Source organism: Stegodyphus dumicola, chromosome 3 (genome assembly GCF_044657685.1).
Source record: "Stegodyphus dumicola isolate Sdum_Otavi_A_Nest chromosome 3, ASM4465768v1".
Taxonomy (NCBI): domain Eukaryota; kingdom Metazoa; phylum Arthropoda; class Arachnida; order Araneae; family Eresidae; genus Stegodyphus; species Stegodyphus dumicola.
The window spans coordinates 82,239,040-82,254,003 of NC_140770.1; the positions used below are offsets into that span (position 1 = coordinate 82,239,040).

At 32.7% G+C, this 14,964-nt stretch overlaps 1 protein-coding gene across 5 annotated transcripts in view; it reads right to left on the reverse strand.

Annotated features, from left to right (window-relative positions):
- The window catches only part of LOC118203559 (uncharacterized), a 235,732-nt gene that overhangs the window by 171,496 nt on the left and 49,272 nt on the right, over positions 1 to 14,964 (reverse strand). For all 5 annotated transcript variants that reach the window (XR_015040229.1, XM_085813027.1, XM_085813024.1 and 2 more), the window contains exon 8: positions 8,213 to 8,360. Coding sequence is in view for 4 of the 5 variants with exons in the window: in XM_085813027.1 (XP_085669153.1) it covers positions 8,213 to 8,360 (148 nt within the window). In the remaining variant the exon portion in view is untranslated. The remainder of the gene's footprint in view (positions 1 to 8,212; positions 8,361 to 14,964) is intronic.

A 14,964-nucleotide genomic window follows, 5' to 3' on the forward strand; every position in this document is an offset into this window, starting at 1 on the left:
TCGAAACTACCAGTGTTCAGCGATTTTACCGTTCGGCCACTGGTGGGTCTAAAGGCCCATTCAGACGATTATGCTTGGAACATAGCTAACGAAAGCGCATTTGTGTTACCAGCAAAACAGCATCCAAACAAGTACACTTACGAAGACTGCGTTTAACCAATAGAATTATTTGGTGCAAAAAATCACATGACGCTGTAATACAGCACTTTTCCCTTGGTCAGCGGAGCTGCCATTTGTTACTTAACTGTGTTCCTACATGTTTGCAACAAGATTTCAGAATCAGATGATTTTTTGATAGCTAAAACTTTACTATTAAGTACAATCATTAAGCAGAGACAAAAATGCAAAAAATTGAAAGAATGGGTTCAAAATATTTATTTAGAGTGACCTGTTTAAGGAGAGTTTCCCCCTGCCTAGTTTGGGAAATGAATATCCTGAATTATTTTAAGATTAAATTAAGAAGAAGAAATAAATTTATAAAACTGGTTTGGAATACAGTATATAAAGAGAACTAAATTACTTGAAACATCATTCACCATATAATAAAATCAACTTCATATTTTTTAATCTCCACCCTCCCTTGACTTGCTTGTTTATATGTGGTATGGGAGTGAGTGTAATAAGTGTTTTATAATTTGATTATTTTCTACGAGGGCAATCCCAAAAACGTTCGCAAGTGGTGTAGAGAGTTTACAGCCGGTCGTACTGAAATTCATGACGAAGAAAGGGGCGGGAGGCCGTCAACTGCCGACGAGACAATTGCGAAAGTTGAGGATCTCATGCGTAAAGATCAGAGGATCACTCTGGATGCTCCGATGATGAGGTGAAAGATGAGGTTCAACGCTTCCTGAAGGGCATGGCAGCATGCTGGTATGGCATGGGCACTGTAAAACTGTCACAGCGTCTACAAAAATGCATCGACCGAAATCGCGATTATGTTGAAAAATAAAGCATTCTTCAATCTTTAAAGTGATGTAGCAAGTATAGAAAATAAACAGTTCTTTGTATATCTAAAAATATAGGAGACCTCTTTTTTTGGGATTGCCCTCGTATATAATTATTACACAAATAAATTAGACAAAAATTTTCATCCAATAAAATTTCTAAAGGATGCTGTTTTTAATATTTTTAGCATAATGCGACGTTAGTCCAAATGCTCTCAAAACATGTATGTGCCAGTAAATAAAAATAATTTTTTAAAAAAGCACCCATTTGAGTGTAATATGAAATCTGAAAGCTTTCAGATATTTTCATTTTATTAATATTTTTTCTTTTTATTTATTTTTGAATTTAGAATAAGGTTCAGACATTGGACAGCTTATATAAAATTATGTGCAGGATAAAATGTGCAATGAGGTAAAAATAAAGAGATAATTCATATAAGAGATACAGATGTATCATTACATAACGGGTTAATTATTTGTTTCTATTTGCGTTCACAATTTTAAACTAAATTAAAAACAACAATAATAATAATAGATAAAATAAGATTGGATTGGATTATTGAATTATGGCAAAGCACACGAGGGCTATCTGCCTAAAGGGACCGATGCCTTCAGGGAGGACTTTCTAAGGGAAACTGGCTCGTATACATGTTACACATGGGGAAAACCATGAAAATGCCCATGCAGCCAGCCCGTTCGGAGGATTCGAACCTCAGATCGAACATCCAATGTTCAGCATCTTTACCGCTCGGCCGCTGGTGGGCCAGATAAAAAGAGTAATGAAAACGATAATAATAACAGATAAAAATAAGAAATGAAAACAATAATAATAGATAAAATAAGAATATAATGATTCATGATTAAAGAAACATGTTTCAAAATGAGAAAATGTTAACTTTGATTTACAGTGGTTACGGGCGAGGTTTGAACTTGCAACCTTTTCCTTTGCAATCCAGTGTGCCGACTACTCAGCTATCTGCAATAGTAATTTTCATGAAAAATAATGTAAGAAGTCAAAGGTAATTTAACTAATATTCAATAAATGATTACCGTATCACCCAATTTGAAACTGTCTTCAGAAATCTCATAACTGTATTTTTATTGAATACTCTTTCAACTGCTTTATTTTAGAAGTTGTTATATTGTTGAAGTTAGTTTTTGGTATATTTAATAGTAGGATATTTATAGAGTTTTTTTGTTACAGATGAAATAACAAACATTTATAATAATTAAGGAGAATTTTCTAAGACAGAAAATTTGATTTCGTAGAAACTGTAATTTATTTAGGTTCCTATTACTTATGGTGTTGTATACAGATGAAGCATATAAATGTACCGGTTGGATCATTGCTTTATAAATATACAGTTTTTTTCCCTTTAATGAAAATTTGAAATTGATACCAATATACTGACAGTGACACGAACAATGCTGATGATTTTATTGCTGTGGACAGTTACGATATCTTTAAAAAAAAACTCATCTCTGAGTGGTTCTGAAGCCATATTGAAATTTGTAAGCAAAAAGTTTTTTTCGATTAGATACAAGATAAAATATCAGTCAGCTTTGGCCGTTTGTTCACGTCGTGAACGAAAAAGGCTGAACGTGAGCGAATTCAGTTTTACATCTGTGTAATGCAAATTTATGCGGGTTTAAAAAAAAAAAAGTGGCAACTATGTCACGAGCGTACTCATGTGGAAGAGAAGTAGTTTGATTGCTACTTATCACTGAGTTATAGCCTTTTCTGAGTGAAGGTTTTATAACTTCAGAAGCATTTAATTATTAATTTTCAAAAATTTTGGGGGATAAATTAAGGATAATTGAAATGAGTACTAAGAGAGCAATAACTTCAATAATACTGATATTTATAATATCCTGATGAAATTTGTCATTTTGTTATTTGTAATAAAGGCAAATAATAAAACTCTGATAAATATAAAATAAGAAAGTTGTTACTCTCTCCCTTTTTTTTTTTTTAACTGAAAGTGCATAGCTTTACTTTTAGAATTAATGATTATTAACAAGAATCAAAATCAGATACAATTTCATTAAAAGGTTAGATCCCTTACTGTAAATCTGAATTTTTAGCATTACCATTTTAACAATTTAAAATTTTCTACTGAAAATTTCATCAAGAAGGTAAATCTTTTTTGTTATGTATTTATGTACTTACCTTTAAAACATAAAAAGTAGACTGCACAACAGTTTTGAAATCATGAACACATGGTGTTCATAATTCAAGTTCAGTTCATAATTTTCAGTTTCAGAATGAAAGTAATTATTTTACATTAAATAATTTTAATGATAAAGAATATAATGTATTTGTTACTTCTAAATTAATAATCTATATTGCTTAAATATTATTCTAAAATAAACAACTATTGATATAACTACAAGAATTAGCTAATAAATTATAACTGATTGATGACCGATATTTAATTGGATCATTTCAGACTAGTATAACCAATATGGATAATGAAAATGGTCATGGCAGAATCTTATGAATTTTCTCACCTTACCTGTTACTCCCTGAGATTTGCATGCTCACACTCTGCTATAAATACTATATATCTGATGGAAATCACAGTTGTCAGAGAGTAGTTAAACCTTGTTTCTACGTCTAAGCTTATTCATCAAATTTGCCTCCATTACTTCCAATATATTTCCTATCCTCAAGGGTTTTTTTTGCTTTAACCATTTTATATTTTCCATTGTTGCATTGGAAAAGGAATGATTTTTATTTCTAAAATCTCTTCAAATGGTACATTATACTTCAAATAATACATGCAGTATAGAAACTGCACTTTTATCACTCATTCTCACCAATTAGACTATAATATCAAAATTTCTTACTTTCACAAAACAGAGAGGGTATCTATATAATATTTTTCAATACCTATTTAGTAGTACAATGCAGTATGGTTTATTATTACTTTATTTAATTCTATTATTATTAATTTATTTAATTCTGGCAATACCTTCTAGTACATAATACATAAATTAAAATTAGCCATATTTATGTATGTTATGCAAACATTCTTTCTTTATGTAGCATCCACCATTATTCACAGTTTATCGAGGAACCTATTACCTATGGCTAAAGTTGCACAATAGTATTCTATTCATAGAAGAAAAAAAAAGTGTTTCAATTTACAAAGAAAACAAATAACTACAATCCATTGACTAATGTGTCAATACTTCTAATGTTCATAACTTATCATGTTCCAATTATGTGCAGAAATATACTACTGATGCATAATGACATGCTATTGAATTACATGAGATACATCTATGTGATATATTCATTAATATGTGTGATATATTCATTAGAATACCAAAATTATTTTGCATTTCAAGCCAATAAACATATCATGACAATCATCTGAATCAATTAAGCTTCTTAAAATATGCATATTTTACTGTTTTATCTTTCTATATTAGTTAAATCAATAAAAAATCAAAAGCTATTTGATAAATTAACAGCAAGTTTAATTTTAATCAGCTTTGAAAAATAAGCAGTTGCAATAATTGTAGTCCAGATAATTTGAGTTCTGAATTTCTTTCTTGCAGTATGCAATATTTATAAATGAAACTGTACAGATAATCTATGAGAAATATTTTTTGAGGGATTAAATATTCTAGTCATCTAATTCTGTATCCCATTTCCCTTTTGAATGGCACTATATAGTAGCTGTATTTCTCATAATATATTCTGGAAATGTTTTGAAGTTCTAAAATTATCATTACAACAACTTTTATGCCAATATTTAAAGAAAAATATTTTGCATTTAATTTGAATTTCTGTTGAATAAGCATAACAGCTGTAAAAATCAGATATTAATTTCATCAGAATTAGTCCATTCTCATGTGCGCAATAAAATACATTCTAAACTAAATAATATAAAATAAGGAAAAGCTTAAATATATATGGATACATATAAAGGGTGATTCTAAATTGCTTTTACAAATTAAGAGGGGTGATAGTACTTATCCAGACGAGCAATAATTGCCATAGAACATAGGCAGGGTTCATAGCCACATTTTAGTTAAAAAAATAAGCACCTATAAGCACTTTTCAAGCACATTTTAAGGAAAAAATAAGCACCTGTCTAATTACATTATACACAACTGCATAACCTTAAAAGAAAAATTAGACTTGTAATTTAAAATATGAGCAATGCAATATTTATTATGAGAATGAGCATTACCTCAACAATGAAAAACAAATAACTTTTTTTTTTTTTTTTTTTTTTTTTTTTTTTTTTTTAAATTTTTATTTTAAATGACAGTTCAATTTACAGAATTAGTTTACAATGAGAGGAAAAAAACTATGCAGAACTAAACTGTATTACAAAATTTTAATGATGATATTTCAGTTGAAAATATAGAAAATAAATAATAATAAGCCATATTAATTGTATTCGATTGGCACCTAATAATAAATACAATTTATTTTTCCACTCATATTAATATTTAAATAATTTAACTTAACTCAAAATTCTGAACATTTTCTAAATTTTCATTCCATAACAGTTTTCCCTTAACATATATCCCAAACAAAGTAATTTAAGTAAAAAAGAGGCACATTTCTGAAATCAGAAGACAGGAAATTGCTTCATGCAGTCATCCTTTAACGGTAAAAGCTTAACTAACCCGCATACTTGGAAATTCCCGAATATTCCCGATAGTAACTGGAAAAAGAGGAGTGGGGGATATTGTACTGCTCTTTAGATTTAAATTTAGGCTAAATAAATTATTTTGACATTTCGATATGTGCATTATATAAAAACCAACGGAACTGAGAAATATTCTGCTTAGAAAGCACAGTAAAACTCTTTTAAGTGTTCATAAACAAATCTCAGACTGAACGTCAAAATTAATTATCAATGCAAAATACCGCAAATGTTATTGCGCAATACGTGCCGCGTAATTCTTCGATATGTGATATTACGCAATCGGAATCAACACCTGCCGGTATTCGGAGAATAAAGAACTAAATAAAGGAAAAGAAAGAGACTTACTAGTCTGGGGTGTTTCTGATTCTAATTTTCAACAGACTGTATTAAATTTCTGGAACAGAATCAATCTTCGCTTGGGTTGGGTAGACCGCAAAAACTTTTAGTCCTATTCAATCCAGATTGGACAGTGACAAAAAAAAGATCCGCTGCTTCAATATTAGAGATTTTGCAAAGAAACTCCCAACCTCCATACTGTATAATGTATTCACAAAGAAAATGAAATTATTTTGACTGTTCGATTACTTTCCTTTTATTTAAGCCATTCCGAAAATTATTTCTTAAAAAGCTAATCTGTGTAAAAACACAACCATTTTTGGAAGTTTATCTATACTTCAGCAGTTACTGCAACTATATTATTATAAATATTCATACATATGCTCATAATATAAGCATAAAGATCACAATAAACACGAATATGAACTGGCCACGCGGAACGAGAATGCAAATTATTAAAATCTTGATAGAAATTCAAACGTGTGTAGTATTTGGGAGGGAGGAAAAGAACACCAAATATATAACTATATTACAAAATTTAATGATTATATTTTTTTTTCTACCGTTTTCGCAATTCTTTGGCCAATAGAACGACGTGCCCCTTGTCTGTACTCTCGCGCGGACCATAGGTTACGTTAATGCAGAGGAAAGGGGATAAAAGCAATTTCCGGGAGTATGATTCACCATCTGACGTTGCATATAAGGAAGAAAAGTTGTTTATTTAGTTTCAGCTTTGTACGGGGGAAAAATGCGAGTTCATTAAAAACAAAGGATTAAAAAAAAAGCACTAAAAGCAAAAAATAAGAACTAAAAACAAAAAAGTAAGGGCTTTAAAGAGATAGTAAGCACCTATAAGGGCTTTTATATTTTATTTTCAAATATAAGGACTTATAAGCACTTGTAAGGACCGCTACAAACCCTGATAGGGTCGCATTCCATCCTGAGAGGCAGAAAAGAAGAATATTAGAATTTCAACCTGAACTTAAACAGTGTTGGGAGAGCGGATGAATGACACCAAAAGTTGCACAATCAGTTTAGTGAAAAACTCACAGAGAGGGCACAAAACGGATAAAACTGAAAACTTGGCTTTCAAGTGTAAATTCAAGCTGCTCAGACTTTGATGGCAAAAACTCAAATGCACATCTTTGGTTGACAAGGTCTCAACCTAGCAAACAACTGCAACAAGTTAATTATCTAAATGATTAAGGGGGAACTACTACCTTAATATCAAGTATCAAGGTAGCAGTTTTTCCCTTTTGCCATCTTCTATCCTGTCATCCTGGACTACTGTGCTGCGCTCATTCTACTTAAAGTGCCCTTCTATGGGACACGAAGTTATGACAGCAGGAGAGCATGAACTTTTTATGCTCTTCTCAGCATACAGCAGAAGTTGGATTTAATTGATAATATTCAGCCCTTGATTAGATAATTAACTTGTAGCAGTCATTTGCGAGGTTGAGACCTTGTCTACCAAAAATGTGCAATTGAGTGTTTGCCATCAAAGTCTGAGCTCGAATTAACACTCGAAGGCCTAGTTTCTGGTTTTATCCATTTTGTGGTCTCTCTGCGAGTTTTTCACTAAACTGATTGTGCAACTTTTGGTCTCATTCTTCCAACACTGTTTAAGTTCAGGTTGGAATTCTAATATATCTCTTCTGCCTCTCGGAGTGGAATGTTCTATGGTAATTATTGCTCATCTAGATGAGTACTATCACTGCTCTCAATATGTTGTAAAAGCAATTTAGAATCATTCTATATATGAAACAGTTAACATACCTCATAAATATATAGTACTTTTATTCTTCCTCATCTCTGTGATATAGTTAAATGCAGCATTTTTGGAAAACAAAATAAATACACTTTTTTAAGTCCCCTTTCAGATATGCCTTCTGAAAAATCAATTAAATCATTTCTGAAATAGCTTTTAAGATGGTTCTGCTATGAAATCAAATTGATTGGTAATTGCTCAAAGACAAATGTTATTTTAATCATACAGGACAAATGTTAATGTATTTTGCAATAAAGTATATCACTGCAATAAACATTAGCATACAAATCAATTTACCTCAAGCACAATATAATTCTGCAAATAAAATTTTCAAATTATATAAATAAATATGATTAATGATATAAATTAATCACAGATATACTGCTTTTCTCGCAATATAACTGCAGTATCCAATTTCATCTAACTCTCGTAAAAAAGTGTACAAGGTGGTTCAGAGAATTGTACAAAATGCGATTACATAAGAGATGTACCTTGAGCTTGATGTTTTATTTCTGCTTTTAAGGCATTTTCTTTTTCTTTCATTTTCTGCTCAAGACTATTTTTAGAAGCTTCTGAATTATGTCTCTGACACTCCAGCTCTTGACATAATTGTTTGACTCGCAGTTGAAGGAACTGAATCTAAAATAAAACATAAAAAAAAAGTTGTTAAAAAGTTACCAAAATTTTAAAACAGTAAGTATATTTATTATTTAGTTTACAAAGATGTTGCTTTTGTCAAATGTTCTGTCAGCAGAAATGAAGGTATTTGATTAACAGCATATGATTATTACATTAAAACAAACATGTGCTTTATTGCTGACCTGGCATAATTGGCATGGGTTTCAGAATATGACAAAGATTAGATTATTAAATTACAGTTAAGACATTATGGCTATTTGCCAGTGGGATAAGATAACTCATGAAAGACCTTCTAAAGAGAATCCAATAATTACTTTATACATACATGGCCCCATAACAACATGCACAGAAAAACCATAAAAACTAATTGCAGCCATTCTATTTAACAACAAATAATATTTTTTTATTATTATTGAATTGCCAGTATTTCACAGCTTTCTTAATTTGGTTATGGATTGGCCTGCGATTAGATAAAATTTTTTGGTTAGTTCCTAAAATGGAATTTTCTAAATGGGTTTAACACTAGATTGCCCAAGGAAGTCATTTTGACTGCTTTTTAATTTCAATTAGAAAAACAATTATGTACCGAGTAGCCATAATTAAACTGACAGTGCTCACAGTGTTCTGTAGCGCGATCTATTTAAGAGAATGACGCCACATTTTGTAGGAAGATTAAACAAGACGGGGGACGAAGGATTCCACGAAAAAAACAAATTAGTTCCAAAAGTCACCGCTAGGGAAATATTTGGCGCTGTGTAATAGAAAATAGAGTGTTAACAAATGCAAATTAATACGGAATAAAATTACCTTTTATTACGCACATTTTCTGATTTATTTCAAGTGCAATATGGCAACACTTTTAAAAAAGCGTAAAATCTACATAAACACTAATAAAGTCTCGTGATCTGCAATATCATGTACACTGAGCAGAAGAAGAAGTTCTTTATTCAAATTTCACGTTACATCCATTCGTACAGTGCAAGCTGCTTGGGTTTTAAAAGGCAATGTGTTACGTTTCAAATCAATCGGATTGAAAGTTTATGTGCAATGTCTCCTTCTTTAGTCAAGCATGTGTTACTGATCAAATTCTTTTACCTCAGTGCAACGCGTCAGCCCCTCTTCGTGCTTTTAGAATGCACAAAAAAATGCATAAAGGTAACTGTCCTGTGTCAGTTAATGGGCTAAAAGCAATGGTTGCGATGTTCAGGGGTGTTTGTGGGACCCCATAAAATCCCCTGAAACTTTTACGGACTTACTACCGACATTTTGGAGTTTCGAGAAGGGGGGGAAGAGAAATGAAAAATTACAATTTTGAAGTATCGAATGACCTAATTATAAAAGTTCAATGAATTACTTTTTTTGCAAAATTAATAACCATAAATTTTCAAACATATAAACTACTACATTTTATATAAATATTTTAAATTACCTGAATTAATTCTTTAAAAAAAATTATCTAATTTCTGCTGCTTTTTTTAATTTTCTGATGTTTGTGGGCTCGTCTTTCTTTTGTGGTGAACTTCATAATTGCAGGAAGGTTGACTTTTATTTTCCTCATTTACAGTTGAAGAAATTTCCTCGAGAACTGCACATGCAGAGGTAGAAGCAGTTTGCTTTTCTGCTAATGTAGAAGGTTTTTCAGAGACTTTTATAGACGACTCATCTGAAATACATGTTTTTAAGTCCTCTTGATATGTTTTCCAACTTCTGTTCATATTCAGTAAGAGATCTTTGTGAATTGGATCAGTCATTAGATTTTTTGAGCCATATTTTTCACATGAGGTTTCTTTAGAAGCCATTAAATCATATTTAATAGTCTGCACTGCATCTAGGGAATCAATCTTAAGAGAGGTTCTATAGTCAGTGACAAGTGTATCCATTAAGTTGAATGCACTTTCCACTAATGGGCCATGGAAGCAGCTAAGGCAGGCTTTGACCAATTTAGCCAATGTAGGATACTTATAATCATTTGTGAAATCATCTTTTAAATTAAAAACTTTAGACCAATATTTATCAATTGTGCACTTGACTTGATTTCCACTTTCATCAGATGTGTAGAGCATTTCTTTGGTGATATCAATATCACTCTGGTATAACTTTATTTCAGCTTCTACTTTCGACTTTTCATTATCACTAAAAATATGGGTCATAAAAGATGATAATTTTTCAAAAGCTAATATTGTACTGGTTTTACCTCTTAGCTCTGGATCTAATGCTGTAAAACTAATTAGATATGAATTTTTAAGGGGTAATTTCTGTTTGATATGCTGTGCTGTATTGGTATAAGCTTTCATCAGAGAAATTTGGAATTCTTTTGCTATTGGATGATTTTTTGATAATTTCTTCAGGAGAGTGGAAGCTTCTGCACCAGTAAATATTACTTTGCTAGGTAGATGGAATTCTGGATTTGTGACATCAACCTTTAATAATCATTATAAGATGTGCACTCTATATTTTCTGGCTTCATAAAAAAAGAGAAAAATTTTGCCATCAATTTATAAATACTAGAATGTATTAAATGAAGCATTGGTTTTTTTGTTTCAAATAATTTAATATATGTGTTGAACTCTAGTAATACTGCTGAATATAATGCCATATGCAATAAGGTTTTGTTTTGCATAACAAATAACCCATTTAGTATTCTTTTTTTCTGAGCTAAAGCATCCTTCGTGAGTTGTTGGGAATGCAAGCAAGAATACACCCCTTCAACAATTTTTTTCTGAGCTGCAGAAATATTTCTTTTATTGTATACAGTTTCAACATAAGAAAAATAATCCCTTTATCAGTTTTATCCAAGTAGCGAAAATAAAATGCAATAAGAGCATCCCACAGATCTTTGATTCTTTCTAAAACACATAAAATGTACACCCACCTATGGTCTGGTCTCTTCAAGGGCTTAAGTTTTTTAATGGCAAGAAATTCACAGATTTTGAAAAAATTTTCTCTTTTACTGCAGCTTTTCATATCAAAATAGATGTCATCAAACAAATCTTCTAAGTATCTATCAAAACATGAAGCAAATTTTTTTGCACAGTTATTAGCTGTGTGACATGTGTCCCCATTAATATCTAATAAGTGGGGTGCTTTGTTTGATCATAGTCTGGTTTCAACACCCTTTTTTTTTTTCCACGCATGGTGTTACATGAGTCCATTAATACACTAATTGAGTTTGCCCATGGAATATTATTATCTTCAATAGTATTAACAACTGCTTTAAAAACAGCTTCTGAATTGCAAGATTCCATCTTTAGAGATGCAAAATGATGAACTATAACTTCATTTTGATTGTTGTCATAAAACTGCACCAATATTGCCAGTATACTTTCTTGAGCATTGCTTGTACTTTCATCCAAATTTAGAGAAAATGGAGTCTCCTTTAAAGTTTTAATTATATTTTCCTTAATAGTTTTTGCGAGCCCATGTTTCATCTTATAACATGCAGTAGTCCTGGACATTTCTAACGAGTTTAGTGCCGTCTGATCGCGGCCTCAACTGTTTGCAGAGTTCAATTAAATTGGGAGCTACATTGAAAGAAAGAGAATTCTCAGCGATAAAGAAAGTTATTAATACCTATTGGCGTGCTTTTCCTGTCACTATATCCAATGGCCGAGCATCAGTCTCCAGTAAGTCATCAGTATTTTTTGAATTAGCATAATTACTTAAAGTCATTGAATGTCTAATGCACTTTGAATATTTTATGTGCATCACAGTTTTAGAATGATTTGTGAAAGCCTTGAATCCTTCCCCACCATACTTCAGCAGTGAGTTACAAAAAACACAATATGCTTGTCCAGCAACATTTATTTTCTTGCACCATGTGCCGATGGTATCCCCATTACCATCTCTTCGTTCAATCCAATTCCACCTAAATGCATTCCGGACACCTTCTTCTAATTGTATAATATCACTATTTATATCGAGAAATTTCATAGTGAAATTCTCTTGCGTACATAAATAAAAAAAATATTTCAATAAACGAAACGAAAAATTTACACGTGCATCAATAAATGAAACGAAAATTTTACACAGCAGAGGAAAAAAAGTTGAAAAGCGATCAATGACAAATAGCTAATACGGCGAAAAATCCCTCTTCTCTACTTATTGGCACCACGCCAGGAGAGATAAGACCTTTGAACCCAGAGTCACGTGATCGCACATCTGGTCGAACGAAGTCTCTCCCTTTTTTTTCTGCCACACCTACTTGCCGAAAAGAATCCAGAAGAGAATGTCCGAGAACCGGGGGAATGAGTCATAACTCGCAATAAGGAAAGAACAAAAAAGAAGTTTTTTCCCCCTTTTCACGCATTATCACTGCCTTTGGAGGAAGAAAGGAAAAGTTTTCACCACACACATTGACCTTGCGTTTTCTGCTTTCAAAGCAAACAAAATTACCCAGATCAAAATAAATAATTCATTATTATTCCTACTTCCTTTTGAACAATAATCCCCGGAATTGCCGGGTATCAAAGTTCAAAATCCCCAGAATTCTGGGATTTTTCCGGAGCAAAAACACCCCTGGATGTTTGAGAAAGCAGGTTCTCTGAAGGTTCAGTCAGGCAGAGGACGAAAACCTGTACCACAGGATACAATCAATGCAGTTGCCACGGCGATTGTCAACAGAGGACCAGACAATATTGCTGCCACCTCTAGCACTTGTGGAGTAACTCGGAATATGGATATGCCTTACAGTACGGTATGGAAAATCTTACGAAAGATTATCAACTTATATCCATACAAGATCAACCATGTACAGGAGTTACTGTACCCCGACCATGATAAGCGATTGACTTTTGCTCTCACCTTTCTTGCCAGAATGGAGGTGGATGATGCTTGGTCGTGGAAAATCTTAAGGTCCGTTCCCACTGGGGTTTATCTGAGGTAACGAACACAACTAATGCAGTCGACCCATCCCCAAAACCAGTTTTTCCCCATAGAGCAGCAAGTTGAAAAATCTGAACTGCAGGCACAGCGGAGCTAGTCGACACAGGGAACTGACTCCGTTAGCTCAGATAAACCCCAGTGGGAACGGCGCTTTATGGGGAGACGAGGCCCACTTTTACCTGAATGGAACTGTGAATACCCAGAACTGCCGAATTTGGGATGACAAACCACACATGCAGTCACAGCAATTCCCTTACATTCACCAAAGGTAACTGTTTAGTGTGGGTTCACAGCGGAATTTATCGTAGGTCCATTCTTCTATGAGAACATTACCCCCGACAGGACCGGAAACCTGTTCTGTTATCGGAGAGAAATATCGCCACATGTTGAACAGCTTTGTCATTCCGGCACTTCAGCAAAGGCAATGTCTGGGGGAAATTATTTCATGCAAGATGGAGCCTCTTCACACGTTGCTCGGGTGCTACAGATGCTACGACAGAAATTCACAACACAAAGAGTCATTAGCCGCTACTTTCCAACTGCATGGCCACCTCGGTCACCTGATCTTACCCCATGCGACTTCTGGCTATGGCCTTAAGTCCAATGTCTATCAAGGAGTGGTCCAGGACCTGTCTACGTTGAAGGATAACATATCACGGACTGTACAGGAGATTCCTGCAGACGTGTTACTTTCTGTTGTTGTGCATACTGTGCACAGAATGCAATATGTGGTCCACAACAACGGCAGCCACATTGAACCTCATTTGAATGCAAAATAAAACATAATTTCCGTGTTGATTTGCATTTGTTAACACTCTATTTTCTATTACACAGCGCCAAATATTCCCCTAGCGGTGACTTTTGGAACTGATTTGTGTTTTCGCGGAATCCTTCGTCCCCCATCTTGTTTAATCTTCCTACAAAATGTGGCGTCATTCTCGCAAATAGATCGCGCTACAGAACATTGTGAGCACTGTCAGTTTAATTATGGCCACCCGGTATATAAAGACACAATTTTTTAGAATTTTGTGACTTTTTGTACAACATATAAATTTGTTTATTAATAATTGTCTTCTTTCATTTCCGATATATATATAAGTTATACCTATATTGCCCAAAAGTAGTCATTTTAACTGCCTTGGAAATTTTAAATAATGAAATGACTCTTATGACTTTCTTATTATTAAGTAAATTTCTTACATGACCAATTCGGCTCTGTATTGAAATAATTTTTTATTTTTTTTTTATTACCATCACATGATAACATACAGGTACATGATGAAATGTGAATTTGGGCATATACTTGATAAGTTGCAGTTTCTCAATAAGTAGTACTTGTTATTCAAATCTCATTGAACACATTGTTCTGAAACTTGTCGAGCCATATACAAGCTGTGGAAGAAATATCACGACCGATAACTTTTAATTATCCGCAAAGAGTATCCGCAGACGATGGGCGCGCTTAAAAAATTTTTTTCAGTTATTCTGTAAGTCTTGACTAATAAAGTTGGTTGTTCATTCAAAAATGGCAAGAGTTCTTTAAAACTTCATTACAGACATATACAAGAATAAATATCTGGTGGTAGTCGCTGGGATTGAAAGCTGAAAAAGTGAAAAACAAACAATAAACAACATTTAAAACAAAAGAAAATACAGTACTTGTGAGTATAAGTTTTAATGAATACTGTGCCATTTTGTATGAAAATGTTGCATCTTATTATTG